Source organism: Petaurus breviceps, unplaced genomic scaffold (assembly GCF_028583685.1).
Source record: "Petaurus breviceps papuanus isolate PSGF00001 unplaced genomic scaffold, PetGlider_PUasm1.0 90977, whole genome shotgun sequence".
NCBI lineage: Eukaryota > Metazoa > Chordata > Mammalia > Diprotodontia > Petauridae > Petaurus > Petaurus breviceps.
The window spans coordinates 9,478,601-9,496,821 of record NW_027187391.1 but is presented as its reverse complement, the minus strand read 5'-3'; the positions used below and the strand labels follow the sequence as shown (position 1 = coordinate 9,496,821).

Here is an 18,221-nt window from a genome sequence, read left to right as displayed (position 1 = left end):
TTGTCCATGGTCATAGATAAATTACTTAACTTCTCGGGCCTCAGTTTCCTCTTCTGTTGAATGGAGATAATACCTTCCCTACCTACACAGCTCTAGTGAAGAAATAAAATAACAAAAGCTAACATGCTTCAAAAGTTGAAAAGTCCCTTGCCCCTGTAAAGTATTATTACCAATCTAGACAGTTTAGAGAAGTATAAATAAAGATGCTTCTATATTTAAACTAACAAGGTTCAGGGCCTTAATTATCCTGATACTTGCCTAAGTTTTTTTTTTTTTTTCCCATTTTGTTTGTGTTGACTGCACTCAACAAAGTTTCCAAAACCAAGGCAATGAAAGATGGAAGGGGGAGCTGAAATGAAACTCAGAAGTCATATATTCCATGCGAGAGGAATGTGAAAAGTTAGCTTCTCACAAATGACTTATTTTCCTCACTCCAGAACTGCCTATGTCTTACTTACTGGTCATCTATTAAAAGTTCATATCTGCTTCCTTCCTCTGCTCCCTCACTGGGACTACTGCTTAACACTCAGGTCTAGAGTTTGGCAGATAGAATTTGGTAACCTTGGATCATCTCATCTGACTTTCCATTGTGGTACATCCTAGAATCTTCTATTGCTCTGAACCAAGGTTGCAGCCCAGCTAATCTCCTAACTTTGGTCATGCCCCTGAGTTGCACAGCAAGAGTGAGGCCATTCTAGGTCTGGCAGCTGAAGGGCTATCACTGCTTTGGCTTGAGCAAATTCCAGGATTGATGAGAAAAGAGGCTGGAAAGAATCTGATTGCTTTGATGTCTGCAAAGCAATCGGATTCCCTTCTGGGCATTGTGTGAAAGTCTGTTACCGTCATCAGGTAACTTTATAACAGAAATCATTCACAGGACAGGAACTCGTTAGGAGATGGGCAGTCACTTTTGCAGCTCCGGTGGCAGTGGAAGAGAAGAGTATCTTTATTCGGAGCTGTGATTCACCCCAACTCCCCCTTAGCTTGACTGTTCGGTGAACCTGAGAAGGAAAGGAATGCTAAGGAATGTGTGCTCCACAAATGTTGTAGGAGCTGCCCTCAGATTTCTTCATTTGTCTGAATTAGAGCATGAGCCATCTCTACAACTCTCAACACCCACAGTGCTCTGAAAGATCAGTTACGTAATGAGATGCTTGGCATTTCAGAATCCCATAGGGCTACTAGCAGCCCATGCTGACCGCAGTAAAGAGGGGCTCCAAAAAAAGGAGGGGACGACATCAGAAAAGATCACCTTATTTTGCAGTCATTACTAGGTAAAGGGTTCCTCCTGAAATTTTCCCTTGTTGGGTCAAAATGTGACTATCCACTGCTCCCTATTATCATTTTACCAAGGAACTGAAAATATGTTGGAAAGTCTTGATTTGTTCCTGTCTAGAACAGCATAAATCACTTTTTTTAAAAAAATTCACTCTTTTAAGTTAGGAAGACAGAAATTAGTGGGAGAAGTAATTCAGTAAATAGATCTTAATGATCCCAAAAAGGTTTTAAGCACTTAACACACCACCCAAAAAGGAGCATTTACTCTGTCCCTGGAAATAAGATCGGACTCAGTTGGTCATTAATCTTCATATATTCCCCATGACTTGCTTATGCAGCACATATTAGTATCTCCATTTTACAAATGAGAAAAAAGTAGCATAAAGACATCAAATAACCTGACAAGCAATACGTGTGTGTGTGTGTGTGTGTGTGTGTATGTATCATACTAGGTCAGTGGAGGAGCTGGAAATAAAACCCAGGGTGTCTGACTCCAAGTTGTGTTTCTTTTTCTTTTTTTTAAAGCAATTGGGGTTAAGTAACTTGCTCAAGGATACACAGCCAGTTATTTTGTGTGGGTGCCAAGTATCTGAGGTCGGAACCGATCCCGGGTCTCCAGACGCCAGGGCCAGCAATCTTACTCACTGCGCCACCTGGCCGCCCCTCAGGTTGTGTTTCTGAAGGCCTCTTTGCCAGTATGCCCCCAAATAAATTGCCACTCTTCTCTCTCCACTATTCCCATTTTTGGACTGAGCCATACTGACCCCTGGCTCCTGGTTACTTTCTCTGACTCCAGCTTTGGAAAAAAGGATTCAGGAAAAATGGAATTTCAATTTCCCATCTGTCTTTGTGTATAACAGACACCAAAGATTTGTCGGATATAATTTAATCTGTAAAATCCCTTTTGCCCCTAAATTTCTTAACAGTAGAAAAGCTTCACATATTGTACACATACAATGATAATTTTCACTTTCCACAAATTTTGCTGCAGAACTTGCTTTCTCTTAAACTGTAGTTCATAACTTCCTTTTAAGACTAATTATCATAAATCCCTCTATACTTGCTAATGAGGTGCTAAGTGCTGTTGTTTCTACACTATGGAAGGACTACAAGTACCCATTAAATTTGGCATACCCTAAATTCAGCCTTATCTTTCAGGGGCCCCACCCCAGTTACAGCTCTGGCTACATTCCAAAATTTGACCTATAATTCAGTTGTTTGGAACTCATGCCATATTTTCCCCATAGAAACTGTCATTAGTAATATTGAAGTTTCTAAACTAACTCACAAAAAGTCTGTTTGGTCTATGGTGTAGCTGAACCACTTCATGAATAACACTACAAAAATTGCTGCACTAGAAGTTTTATAATACTAACAATATAATGATGAGAGGCATGTGGCATAATAGCCAAAAACCAGAAATTCCTCAATTCTGCCTTGGACACATAAGTTATGTTACTCTGTGCAATTCACTTAACCTCTCAGTGCAAGTCTATACAAGTGTGTAAGATCATAAGTTCCAGAAAATAACAATAATAGCATAATACCAAGTGCTTTACAATTATTTTCTCATTTGATTCTTACAATAACCCTGGGAGGTAGGAGCTTTATTACTATCCCCATTTTACAGATGAGGAAACTTAAGCAGACAAACAGATGAAGTAACTTGCCCAGGGTCACAGAGCTAGAAGATATCTGAGGTCAGATTTATATTCAGGTCTTCTTGACTCCAGGCCCAGCAAAATTTCTACAATGCTACCAAGCTGCCTTCATTGGTAGATGGAATTTCTTCCCCTAGGAGTTCCCTATACCAAGTCCAGATAGTAACTAGGGGTCAGTTAAAGCAAGGCACACTTTACTAAATGCAAACTATCTTGCTGTCACCCTTCTCTTCAATTCTGAGTTGTCCATTATCCTTTTTCAGTTTCTCTCCAAAATTTATGCCAATGGATGAGCTTTATGAGCTGCCTTTCCTATTGAATTTTGTAATTTGGACAATAGGAATTATTCATCCCTCAATACTATATTTTCTTTATGCAGTACAGTGGGAGCTATGATGGTAAAAGTTCAAATATGTGTAATGTTAATGGGATATAAGATCTTCTCCCTCATTAATAGGCCTCACATGGAGCCCATTAAGGGAAGTTTGCTTAGGGGAGGCTTGCTGGTAGGAAGGCTCTGACACCTTTTGTTAATTTCTAATTAGGCTGTGAGTCAAGAAGGTTGTAAAGCCCTCTGGCTCTAGAAAGGGTATTTAAACTCTGAGGTTAGCATTTTGCTTTGGGGCTTATTCTTTGGAGGAATGTTCTTGGGATTCCACCTGATGAGACTCTGAGTGGCTGTTAAGGAGCCTCCCCTGTTTTGAAAAACCCAGATGCTGGTTCTTCTCTCTATATATATGTATTGCTTTGGTCAGACAGTTGGATCTGTCCATTGATCTATGCTATTTTCTCAGACAGTTAGAAGCCCTGTCTGTTGGTCTTTATTTCTGTTTACATTTTCTCTGAAGTTCAGGGTGCTGATTTTTCCCCTGAACTAGTAAATGTAATGAAAAAAAGATTGTTGACCCCCTAAACAGCTATCTTTCCTCGTAAAGCCGATCTTAGAACCCGTGCTAGCAGCCATCCTGGGAATGCCAGTGTGGCCGCAGCTACAACATGTTAGCTCCATTTTCATTCATGGGGAAAGTTGTTTGTGGTAGCAATCTTGATAGTTCTTTTTCATTTTGAGTCTGTTTTGGTTTCTTCCTTACATGTACTCTGGATGACCTGGCTTGAGTATGTCAACAAACTTCCTGTACACTTGTTGCCTCTGCTCTTCCAAACATCGGACACCATAATTTTACAAGTTCGTTTATATTATTTGTGTGCAATGTCGCACTTATCTTGGGGAGGATATGAAGCGCTTGCTTCCTCTAAGGTCATTTCTAGACTTTATCAGTCAGTCAATCAATGTGCTTTTATTAAGCGCCTTCTACGTGCTGGGCACCTTCCTAGGTGCTGGGGATACTAGATAGATTACATTCTATCAGTCTCATTGTGATAATGATCAATTCACAGGAGTTAAACTTCCTTAGGGAATAATGATAATCTCTGCTTATCTGTCCTTTTATCTATTTACATTTGGGGGGATTGGTAGTTTCTTTAAAAGAGGTGGGTGGGATATATATTTTTAGTTGCATGCCATATCTTCTCATTTTTATTCTTTTAACTTATTCTACCTTAGTATTGATTTTACTCTATGACAATAGTATGATCACAGACAATGGAGAACAAACAATTTCTAGGATCACAGATTTGGAATTGGAAGGAACTCTATAGTTCATCTGGTCAAATCGCCTAATTTAACAGAAAAGGAAATTGAGGTCTGAAGCAGTTACACAGAGGTATAGCTAGTAAGTTCCAAGGGCAGAATCTCCTGACTCCCAAGTCCAACACTTTATCTACTATGGCAAACTTTAAGGTTTACAGAGCACTTTTTTTCTATTAACACCTTGTAAGATAGATAGCACAAGAATTGTTGTCTCTGGTTCTTTTCTTTCTTGTCTCTGCTTCCTGGCTTTTGGGGCTTTTAAAATCCCACCTTCTGGGGCAGCTAGGTGGTGCAGTGAATCATCAGCCCTAGAGTCAGGAGGACCTGAGTTCCAATCTGGCCTCAGACACTTAACACTTACTACCTATGTGACCTTGGGTAAGTCACTTAACCTCAATTGCCCTGGCTTCCCCCTTCCAAAAAAAAAATTACACCTTTTGCAAGAAGCCTTTCATTGTCCTATTTAATGCTAGAACCTTCCTTCTGAGATCATCTCTGAATTATCCAGAATATATATTGTTTGTACATAGTTGTCTACATATTGTCTCCCCCATTAAATAGTAAACACTTTGAGAACAGACACTGACTTTCTTTGTGTCTCCAGTAGCTGCTTAATAAATGCTTGTTAATTTGCTGACTTACTTTCCTTTTATTCTTTTTACTGGCAATCATAATAGCTGAAAGAAAAAGTGGGTAGAGGGAATGGTTTAGGATTTTCTTACCTTTAGTCTTAGTAGCTCCCTCAAGGGCTCCAGAAGGGCTTCTGACACCAGATGGATGAGGTAACAAGTTGGGTAGGGAGTAGGGTAAGGGCAAATATGGAAAAGATGTTCCAGCAATAGCAGCACTTGGGATAGTATGTGTAATGACTAATACTTCCCAACCTGCAACTCTTGAGACAAACAAATGCCCAATAGAAAATAGTGGTGAATTTCATCTCACTTAGCACAACCCTGGGGTGCTATGGAAGAGGGTCAAGGAGAAGATGTTATTTAAAGAGGATTAGTAAGTGTTTGGACTTTCAAGGAAATTTCTAGGTCAGTACAAAAAAAAATGTACATCTATTTTTATAGTAACATATAAATTAAGGATATATACCTTTCATGATAATCCTAAATACATAGATGCAAGCATTCCTACAAAACTGGAATCAGATTACAAATTAATACTTTCTCATAGTTCCATTAGACTTACTTGATATGAAGCGATGCACCCTATTGGCGGGGAGAGGGGAGGAAGAAAAAAAGGAAAAGAGAGGGAAGAAGGGAAAGAAAGAAGGACAAAAAGGTTAGAGTAAAAGTTTAGTATACATCTACCATATAGTCTTCTAGCTATTTCTTGTCTAGCCCCATCATTTGTAATTACCTTCCTTCTTCCTAGAGTTTCTAAAAGCACTTTGAAAATCTTAAAATCATACATATTAGCTATGATTATTTTTAACATTTTTATGGATTGCCCTGCTACTCCCCCTGAAGGCTGGAGACAACATTTTGTCTTGTACATTTAGTCCTTTGCTGAATCTGATTGGGAAGGCCATCTCATTTTGAGGAACAATCCAGTTTTGACTTGGGAAGATCCTGACTGGTTACCAACTACTTAATCCAGGAACACCATGGGCCTTTTTGAAAATCCAGCCTCCTGGCTAGAACTGAGTTGGAAAAGGAAGGGCTAGAAAGTGAACTTTATTATTACTCCTCCTTCCAAATATCTAGATGGTAACTAGATATGGTAGCTAAGTAGTACAATGGATAGAGCATTGGACCTGGATTCAGGAATACTTGAATTTAAATCTGACCTCAGAAACTTACTAGCTATGTAGCCCTGGGCAAGTCATTTTACCTCTGCTTGCCCCAGTTTCCTCATCCATAAAATGGAGATGATGATGATGATGATAATAATAATAAACCTAATTCCCAGAGCTATCATCAGGATCATATGAAATATTTGCAAAGCATCAGATACATGCTAGCTATAGACAAGAAAAAAATGTAATAGGAGCTTCTTAAGAGGATGGCTCATTTGTAATCCAGATATTCACAAATTTGGGGTTGCATCTATGACACTGACATATTAAAATATTCCAAATTTTATAGCATTCTGCTTTGGGGCAAATTAAATTGATTCCCCTCTTGCTGACAGGAAGGTCAAATTGCTTTCTCAGAACATCTGTGCATGATGCGATGCAGTAAAATCTGCTTCTGTGGATTTAGACTCAGCATAAAAATACTATGTGGACATGCAGTATGTAGATTTCAGCAAACCATTTGACAAAATCCTCCCTTCTGTATATTCTTGAGGATAAAACTGATACAGTAAATGTAGGCTGCATTGTAGCATCATTGGATTCATAATGGCTTAAATAGCTATACCTAAGGAAGGTTGAGATGACATCATTTCCAGTACTAATGACCTTTCCTCAATTCTTATCCCTCCTGACTTTTCCGCAATGTTTGGCATTGTTGATTCTCTCTTTTCTTTTGGTTTACATAACACTGTATTTTCTTGGTTCTCTTCTTGTCTGATCTATCCCTCTCAGGGTGCTGCATAATCATCATCTATGTCATGTACCCCAAAGTTTTATCCTTGGACCCACATCACCAAGTGCCTATTGAATATTTGGAACTTTGTGTGTCTTCTAGTCATCTCAAACTCAACATGTATGAAACAGAACTTTCATTAAAAAAAGACCTCTCTTCTTTTTTGTCAAAAATATCATCATCCTTCTGGTTACTCAGGTTTACCACCTTGGTGCCATCCTTACTTCTATGTTTGCCCTCACCTGACACAGACAATCAGTTTCCAAGTATCATGAATATGATGTCCTCAATATCTCTCACGTTTTTCCCCTTCTGTCTACTCATACAGAAACCTAATTTGTGCTTTCACTATCTTTTACCCAGACTGTTGAAAAAAATTTCCTAGTTATTGCTCTACCTCAAATTTCTGTCTCCAATCCATACTCTATTTAACTATTGGTTGACTAATTGACATAGTCATGAGTGATTTTCCAAATTGAAAGCCATGTCAGCTACCTTTTCAGTAAACTCCTGTTGTTGTTCAGCCATTTTTCAACTGTGTCCAACTCCTTGTGACCCCATTTGGGGTCTAGCAAAGATACTAGAGCGTTATGTAACTTCCTTCTCCAGGTCATTTGACAGATGGGGAAATGGACACCACATCTAGGAAGTGTCTGAGGTCAGATTTGAACTTGGGAAGATGAGTCTTCCTGACTCCAGGCCTGGTTGTCTGAACCAGTGACACTGAACCACCTACCTGCCCCAACAAAACTCAAAAGGCTCCCTTTTTCCTCCAAGATCAACTATAACTCCTTTGTTTAAAACCCTTTTGACCTGGCCCCATCCTATCTTCCCAACTTTATAATACATTACTCTCCTCCTCATACTCTCCCATCTACATTCCAGCCAATTATCCATCCAACTGTCCCTCATACATGTCCAAAACTCCATTGCCTTTCTCCATGCCTTTCCTTTGACTGGTTCCCATGGACCACATCTGCCTCTTGCAATCCCTAGTTTCCTTTAAGCTTCAGGTCAAGTGCTACCTCCTCCATGAGTTTTTTCTTAATCCCTTTCACCCATACAAGCTACTAGTTTCTATTCCCAGGTTATCTTAAATGCATTTTGCATACCAATGTATTCACATGTTGTCTCCTCCATTAGTATCTAAGTTCTTTGAAGGAAGGGGCTATTTCACTTTTGTGATTCTATCTCTAATACCTAGTACAATCCCAGGCACATAGTAGAAGTACAAGAGAAGGTTTCTAGTGGTACACAAAAATTTTCTGGCCTTAGCCTTCTTGTCTTCAATATTTTCATTAATAATTTAGTTTTAAAACATAGGTGTCATACATATCACATTTGAAGATGACATAAAGTTCAGAGGACAAGGGGAATATTAATTTGTTGGTTAAATGGAATGGGATCCAAAAATATATCAATAAACCAGAATAATAGATCAAATCTAGCAAATATTGGAGGGCATATGGGGGGGAAGGAATGGGACATTAATTCACTGTTGGTGGAATTATGAACTGATTCAACCATTTTGGAAAGCAATCTGGAATTATGCCCAAAGGGTTATAAAACTGTATACCCTTTGATTCAGCAGTACCACTACTAAGTCTGTTTCAAAAGGTGATTAGGAGAAAAGGAAAAGAACCTATATGTTCTAAAATATTTATAGCAGCTCTCTTTGTGGTGGCAAAGAACTGGAAATTGTGGGGATGCCCATCAATTGGGAAATGGCTGAATGAGTTGTTGTATATGATTACAATGGAATACTACTGTGCTATAAGAAATGATGAGCTCGATTTTAAAATAGACTTGCACAAAATAATGAGCAAAATGAGCAGGACCAAGAAAACATTGTATACACTAACTGCAATATTGTTTTAGGAGTAATTTTGAGCAGCTAAGTCATTTTGATTATTATAAATACCCGAATTAACTACTAAGGACATTTCAAGAAAGCCCCTATCTGTATCCAGAGAAACAACTAATAAATAGAAGTGTGTATAGAAAGATTTTACACATATTTACATATTTTTCTTTAATGGTAGCCATCTCTAGGATGAGGGGGGAGAAAAAAGGAATTTACATAATAAATTGATTACATATTTAAAAGGAATGGCAAGTTGTGCATAGGGGATCTGCAGCTTCATGTGCAATCATCTTTTTGTTGTTCTACTATGCTATATAAATGCTTGTTTTATTTCCTAAATGGAAAATAAAATAAAAATTTTTAAAAGAAATATAAAAGAGATAAAATGATGCTTAACATTTTTAAAAATCTACAAGATGGCAAAAAAATTGGTTACAGTTAAGATGAACTCATAGTACTTGACAGTCATAAAGCATTCTTCACAACAAACCTGTGGTATAGTTTGTACAAGTCAGTTCAACAAATATTTATTTACAGCATGGCCAGTTCCTAAATTTCCTGTCTTTTCTCATATTATTCCCTTCCACACACTCTAAGATCCATCATCATTGTCCTACTTTCTATTCCTTGACTTGCCATCTCCCCACTTCATGCCTTTTCACTGAAGTTAGAAATGCTCATTACAAATCAGCACATTTGTAAATCATCATGTAGATGAAGCCAGTTCTTATAAAGGGGCCCTGATTCAGGAAGATTATAAGATGTTGTGTTTTAAGAACTGAGGTCCAGAAAAGATGTGATGAACTCAGATTCATGCTGATTTTAAGTATTAGAGTTAGGAACAGAACTCAGGTCCTCTGATGTTCTTTCTGCTAAGCTGTCAGAAAATGGCATGTAATTCTTCAAGTAGAAGCCGGATAATCATTTGTGGATATATTAAGAAAGGGAGTAAAGCCACATCAGGTAGATGACCCCTAAGTTTCCTTCAAAGGCTAAGATTCTATGATCAGAAGGGTTGGGATTCATAGAGTTGAGACCCCAAAAATCATCTAGGTAGCACAGTAGATATAGTGTTAGATTCAGAGTCAGGAAGTCCTAAGTTCAAATGTGGCCAACTGTGTGGTCCTGGGCAAGTCATTTAACTTCCCTATCCCTTAGTTTCCCCATTTTTAAAATTGGGATAATAATAACACCCATACTCCAGTGTAGTTGGGAGGATAAAATAAGAGCATTTGCAAAGTACTTTAAAAACTTTTAAAGTGGTGTGTGAGAGTTAGTATGTATGAGGCTGGCATAAATTAGATATTTACCATTCTGTTAATGCCTCTATTCAAAACATTTAATAAGTACTCTGTAATCAGTGATTTAAAATTCATGATTAATGATGATAAATAAAAGTATTACTATTGACATGACTTAATTGTCTTAGTAGATGTATTATGACTCCTCAAGAGTCCTCTCTTTCCTTAGAATCTCCTTGTTCATATTGTCAGTGAGACTAGTGCTACTGATAGGTTTTTTGGTAATTTTGGAGAGTTGGTTATAGCCCTGTGAGGTTCTCTTTTTGAATATTCTACGTACTGGAGGAGATTCCAAATTGAATGAAATTAGTACCAAACCATTGAGTCTTCCTTTAAAATGAAAAGTATTTGATTCAGCTGGCTGCTTGTCTGGCCATGACCCCTCAGGGTAACATAGAAAATTAGCTCTGTGCAGGTAACAAGAGGAGCTCCTGGAATAATTTGTTCTTTCTGAATAAAAAACATTTCTAGTTTACCCATCCCAGAGGTTTTACTCCCAGGATGGGCTTTGACAATGACCTAAGGGGCTAAACTCAAATACTCAATGAAAATAAGAGGAATAGAAGTCATCATAGAAATCATTATCATTTTGCATGGAGATTTTAAGAAGCAAAATCTATAATGGCACCCTTACTATTCTCACCAGAGTACTGGAATTGTATTCAAAAAACGTGATTCAAAATCCTTCCTTGGAAGCTTACCACCAACATGCCCTGGGCTGTATCACTTAACCTTTATGGATCTCAGTTTGTCCATCTGTAAAATACGGAAAATAATAGCATCTACCTCACAGGATTATTATGAGAATCAAATCAGCTAATGAGGTACTTGGCAGATTTTAAATTGCTATAAAAATGTGCTATCATTTTTGTTATTATCAGATGCATAGCCATAGGTCATTCAGTCATCAAGAAGGTCACAAATCACTCACAGGTTCAATTTCCTCATCTATAAAGTGGGAAATAGAAATATTTTCCCTACCTCCCTCATAGAGCTGTTGGGAGAAAAGCATTTTGCAAACCTTACTGCGCTATGTAAGTGTGAGGCATTATTGTTTTGGAAACACTGCTATTGAATCCTGAATTAAATATGATCATCATCTTTCTCTTTCAGAGGTGTGGAGAAATCTCGTTTGATAACCCTGATCAGAATGCCAAATGTGTTTGCATGCTAGGTAAGATGTCTCTTTTCCTTGAGCAGTTAATGAAGCATGTGTACTCTATACTACTTTGTTTCATTATGCCCATAGGCAGTTGGGAAAGGAACACTCGTGTGTCCAGCCAAGTAAGAGCAGTTGGTCGCCTGTAATAAACAGAAAGGTGAATCATTTGATGATAAACATGGAGGTCTGTTATGCAACATATTTTCCATACTTGGATACTTTGATGGATCTGGGTTTTCTTTAGTGTTGGTCATACCAGTATTTTCCAAGTTGTGGAACATCACAGATTCAGAAGGATAAACACTGTGTAATCATTCAGGAACCACTGGTTTTAAGTGCTTAAAGGAGACAGACTACAACTTATTCTTTAATTATAGGGAGAGGGACTAGCCTATGATTTCATTGATATAGGGGAATGTCAGATGAGGAAACCCTCTACCAATGAAGGTCTGAACTTCCTTTGTAATTTAATTGCTTTTTTAAAAAGAGTTATATTAACAGTTTAATTCTTCACTCTATCAAATAGCATTAGTCAATCATTCACTTTAGCCCCACACTGAATGTTGTTGCTGTTGTTGGGGGGGAAGAGGGGGTGTCTTGGCAAGTGTCCTGAGCAAAAGTAACCATCATCTTTACAGTTAACAAGTCACAGCTTAAAGGAGAGATTAGTGATATATTATTGTTTCCTATTCCAGTACATATCCCTGAATTACAAAATCATCCCCTGGGAGAAATGCATAACTAAGTAAATCTGTTATAAATTTCTGAAGACAGTCAGCAATTACTACATATAACATTTGCAACTGCACATTAGGAGTGTAGTAATGAATAATTCTTGGCTTTTCTGTAATGTCTTCTTCAAAGCACTTTGCAAACATTAACTCATTAATATTCATAAAGTGCTTTTAGGAAAGGAAATATTTCTTATTCCCCTCCCATATTATAGATTAGAAAACTAGGGCAGTGAGGTTAAGTGTTTTATTACTTCTAGAGAGTGAATAATTGTCAAAACTGTGATTAAAATTCTAGATGCCTTATGTCGGCTTATATGTAAACCACTAGACCTTATCCAGTCAACTCTCAGGTCTCTGTGCTAAGAAGATAGCACAGAGGGGCGGCTAGGTGGCACAGTGAATAGAGCACCGGCCCTGGAGTCAGGAGGACCTGGGTTTTAACCTGGCCTCAAACACTTAACACACACACACACACACACAAAACTAGCTGTGTCCTTGGACAAGTCACTTAACCCAAATTGCCCTCCCAAAAAAAGCAAAAAAAAGATAGCACAGAGAAATAAAAAACACCAAAAATCCTGAATTGCATTCTAACTCAAAGCTTCACCTACCCTTGTTTGACCATCTCATCCATTACTATAGCTTCAACAAAGTGACCTTTGTGCAGATCACTCTAAACCTAAATCTATAGTCCTGATCATTTCCTTACCTCTAGTCTCAGATGTCCATTGTTTATATCTACCTGGACACCAGCCATCACCCCAAACTTAAGATAGAGACTGGACCTAAGATTTCATCGGAATAGGGAACTCTCTACCCTTTCAGGTTAGTGCCATCTCTGCCATTTACCTAGAGAACTGAAAAGTTAAGGGATTTGCTTAGGGTCACACAGTGAAACTTGAGCCCAGGTTTTCTTGGCTCTGGAGCTGGCTATCTATTACACCATCCTGCTTCATTCTTCAAATTTAACATGTCTAAAATTGAACTTACTTTCTTTTCCCCAAAATCTGCTTCTTCTTCTTACTTATCTGTTTTTTCATCCTTGGTTTTATCTTTGCTTCTTTTTTATCCCTTACCTCCCACAGTCAGGTTCCAAACCTTATTGGTTCTTCTCCAATAATAACTCCAGACTATAGTTTCTTCTACCAGCCTGAATTATTATAGGAGCAACCCAACCAGGCTTTCTCTGTTGGTCCCTGTCCCCTCCAGTCTATACTTCCTTCTGCTGCCAGATTACTTTTTGAATCACAGGAAGTTGAACTGACAGGGATTAGGCCCAAATCCAAAGGCATTTTACATCTTCCAGATTTGTTTCATATTATTTCCCTTTCACACATTCACTTTTTGCTGCCAAAATCGGCTATTTACCATCATCTCCTGTTACAAATCCTCTCCTCTTCTAACTGTACCTTTGTTCATTCCATCTCCTATACCTAGACTGTCTTCTTCCTGCTTTCTTTTGTTGTTGTTGAGTCATTTTTGACTCTGTGACCCCATTTGGTGCTTTCTTGACAAAGATACTGGAGTGGTTTTCCATTTCCTTCTCCAGTTCATTTGACAAATGAGGAAACTGAGGCAAACAGGGTTAAATGACTTGCCCAGAGTAACACAACTAGTTGAGTCCAGATTTGAACTCCATTCCTCTTGACTCCAGGGTCAGTGCTCTATCCATGTTGAATTCCCACCATTTTCTAAGGTCTTAAAATGTTATCTTCTCCATGAAATCATCTTTGATCATACCAATACAAAATAACATTGTCTTTTGCATACTCAAACGGCACTTTGTTTGCTCTATTCTGCTTGCTAAATTTTGAATTCTGTGCAAAACAACTTATCCAGCTCTTCTCTGTCTGCAATTTCTTCAGCAGAGCATCCTGCTTATACAGAGTGCTGAGTTTTGGAGCCAGAAAGACCTGTGTTTGAATCCTGCCTCAGACACTTATTAGCTATGTGAGCCTAAACATGTCAATCTCTCCAAAGTTCAGTTTTCTCTTCTATACAATAAAAACAAAGGGGTGGCTAGGTGGTGCAGGGAATAGAGCACCAGTCCTGGAGTCAGGAGGACCTGAATTCAAATTCGACCTCAAACACTTAACATTTACTTGCCATGTGACCTTGGGCAAAAATAAATAAATAAAATAAAAATAATTAAAGTACCTCTCTCACTTTTGTTGGTGAGGATAAAATGAGATAATATAATGTTCTTTGTAAATCTTGAAGTTCTATATAACTATGTTAACTACCTTACATAATCTAAGAATTTATCAATTTCCCCAATGAAACAAGATTGAAACCCATTTTATTATCTAACAAATGAAGCTACTAAGATATTCTAAAGTTGATATTTGCCCAGCGTGTGTGTGTGTTTTGTACTTTAAAATATGTTTCATCTATGATCACTACAGCACTGCATATTCACCCTATTAAAGTCAATTCAGTTAATTACTGTAGAATTTAGACAATGCTTTGGTGCCAACACTATACTATATGGTGGGTAGTCATGGCATATAACATTACGAACAATTCAAATTATAAAATTAAAATCAGAGGAAAAAGAAAAGCACATTGGACCATGGGTAGGAAGCAGCTGATAAGTATCCAAGATTGGAATCTAGGTCCTTCTGACTTGAAGTAAAGCATTCTGTACACTATGGTGCATTGATTCTATAATAAGAATAAGAATGATGAAAGCTGACTTTCATTTCTTGCTCTATTGTTTACAAAATGCTTTTCTCATAACAAGTCTATGAGGTAGTTAGCACAAGTTATCATTTTCTCTATTTTATAATTTAGGAAATAAAGAATCTCAGATTAAAAAATATATCTGGCATTTCCACAAAGGATTTTATAAATTTTTATTTATAAAAAAATTATATAAAAACTTTAGGATTTCCAAAGCATTTTATAAATCTTTTGATTAACTGACTTGCCCAAGGTCACACAGGTACTAAATGATGAAGCCAGGACATGAGCACAGATTTTCTAACTTAACTGCTAGTACAATGTTCTTTTCCTCACACCATGGAAACAAAATTATGTTTGTTGAATTAAATTGAATTGAATTGAACTCTCCATTAAACCTTTAACTGAAGTTTGACAAAGGAACTAAAAGATTAATTTTAAATCATTTCTTTTTCTTTTACTATAACAGATTTATAATATAACAGACTTAGTAGCCATTGAAATGACTCCCAAACCATGGAGAAAGATGAAAATGGGGGAGGGAAGTGGAAATCAATGGATTTACATGAATAACACATGTTATTTATGAACATATTATTTATGAATAATTTAGAACAATTAACTATTGAATAGCTAAGAGTTGGTTATAGTTTTAAAAGCCTCTCCTATCTTCCACCTATATAGTACAGTGGGGGGAAAAAATACTGGATTTGAAGTAGGAGGACCTGCATTCAAATCCTGGCTCTAAAGCATTTAATTTCTCAGGGTCTCAGTTTCCTCAACTGTAAAATGAGAGAGTTGAACTAGTTTGCCCCTGAGGTTCGTTTCATCTTTAAAGCTATGATCCTATGACCAAATCTGATGGTACCCAGATTCTGATAAGGGTTATTTAGGTAGCTAGGACTTCTGTTAAATTGCTACAATCTTGAATGATTGGTTGGTTATGTGTGATTGGTTTCAACTATATTTTAAGTAGGATGAATTATTTCTGTCCTATTTTCTAAATCCCATGCTTCCCAGTGGGTCAAGACTTGTGTAGAAATAAAGTAGACTGTTGCTTATTTATTAAATTTAAAAAACAGAAGGAATTTGAAGGGGAGGCAGTATGGTATAATAGAAAGAACTCTGGTTCTAGATACATAGGTCATGGATGCAAACCCTCCCTCCAATGCTTATTTCTTATTATTGCTAAGTCATTTAATCTCCTTAGATCTGCATTTCCTCATCTGTGAAATGATGGGGTTTAACTTATAAATTCTGAGATCCCTCCCATTTCTAAATCAATGATCCTCTAGGCAGTCTACTAACCTGCCATGTTGCCTAAAATTCCTTCCTTTAATTACTCTAGTAATTAAAGAATTTCCTCTTTTTTAAAATGCAAAGCATCCCAAGAGAACTAAGGACTTAAGTTGGATATCTGTCCTTAACACATTTGTATAAATTTGTATACATATATAAGCAGCTCCAGGTAAGGAGCTGCCCTTCCAGATCAGGAAGATTTGATTCCAAGGGTAAGTCTCATCTCTGACACTCAATGACCCTGGATAAGTCATTCACCCTTTCACTGCCCCCAGGTGCCTTTCTGCATTGGTAGAAATATATTCCTCAATAGAAGTTCCTTATCCCCAATGAAATTGATGATCAATACAAAAAAATAAAATGGATTTGTCTACCTTTTCCTTGTCCTCAGCTAGCTGGGATCTAAACACAGGAAATGAGAGTTAGTGAAGGATGACATGGGTGAAATAGCACAGGTGGGAAGGAGGAAAGCTTAATGTCTATCTTTGAACTTTCAGGCAAGGAAGCAAGTATTTACTAAGAATGTTGTACAGTGTATACTAAGAGTTTGGGTTGCTTCTTAGGTCCTCAAAGCAGTCTGTACTCTCAAAGAGTTTATAGTCTAAAAACATAGAGCTGCATTCTACTCGTGCTCCAGAGAGGAGCTCTGTGTATGGAACTTAAGGTAAACATATGCAAAGTCCTTGTGTGAACAGAAGGGCAGGAACAAATTGTTTTGAATATAAAAACACAAATGCAGAAAATACTCCATTAGCATGGTAGGTCACATTTATATAGCATTTACAGTTAACAAAATGTTTTCCTATCAATACTGAATTAAGAAAATCACAAGTAGAATGCAAGTTCATTTACTGTAACTTTCTTCAGGATAGAAAATGTTGAGATTTTGTCTTTGTATCCCCAGCACCTAGCACATTTTCTGGCACATAGTAGGCACTTTATACTTTATGCTTTATATTTTCTATATATTTATAAATATTTATATATATTTATATTTTATAAATTTTATATTTATACTATATACTTTATGCTTGTCAAATTGCATAACCTTGTGAAATAAGTTGTATAAGTGTGAAGCTTTGTTATTTTTTTTCTAGATCTTTCCAGAAAAAAAATATTTCATTAGTATAGAGACGTCCCAGTAGGGGAATGCTTTCTGCCCATGCAGATCCGCCACTTAGAGTCTTAGAGAGTCTCCTGGGGAGGGGGGGAGGGTGCTTGAGAGGGAGAGAAAGCAGTGTGAGGTTAAGTAACTCCCTGGGTCCCCCAGCCAGGATGTGTCTGAAGTAAGGTTTGAATCTAGGATTTGACTCAAACATCAGCTCTCTATCCCTCACACCATGGTGTATTCTGTTTTCAAAGGTTGAAACTGGAGCCTAGAAAAGTTAAGCAAGTGGCTCAGGTTTCCATAGTTCGTAAGTGTTGGAGGTAAGATTCAAACACAAATCTTCAAGAGTTTTTGTCCCCAAGAACATTTTCCACTACCCCTTGCCCCCTAGCACAAAGACAGCCCCAATTAACAGGCTTAAAGAATTTGTGACTTCCCCACAGTCATAGAGATAGCAGGTTTGAAATGGAATGCAAACTTGAGTCTTCTAACTCTGAGGCCCACATAGTTCTACCATAACAAAACCACTCTGATAAATCCTTGCCAAGGGGATCAATTTACTTGATACTAAACAGAGAACTCCAAGTTGGCAAAAACAGATTAACCAAGGACAACAAGGGTTAATAAACCTCTCAAAGCCCTTCAAGAATACCAATGATTTGGTACCCATTTAATTTGTTGTTTACTTACCCTAATTATACTATATTTTTCTATTGCTGTCAATTTTCTACAATTTTGAAGAATGTCATCTCTCAAACCGAACATAAATAGGAATCAAAGAGTCATAATATCTCTGAGCTAGAAGGGTCTCAAAAATTATTTTATCTAAATTTCAGGGGAGGCTCGGTGGCACAGTGAATAGAGCACCAGCCCTGGAGTCAGGAGGACCTGAGTTCAAATGTGACCTCAGACACTTAACACACACACACAAAAACTAGCCATGT

At 37.5% G+C, this 18,221-nt stretch overlaps 1 protein-coding gene across 1 annotated transcript in view; it reads left to right on the top strand.

The window, feature by feature from the left end:
- The window catches only part of PDE7B (phosphodiesterase 7B), a 475,247-nt gene that overhangs the window by 152,503 nt on the left and 304,523 nt on the right, over positions 1-18,221 (top strand). The window contains exon 2 of the mRNA XM_069077306.1: positions 11,406-11,466. Coding sequence (XP_068933407.1) covers positions 11,406-11,466 — 61 coding nt within the window. The remainder of the gene's footprint in view (positions 1-11,405; positions 11,467-18,221) is intronic.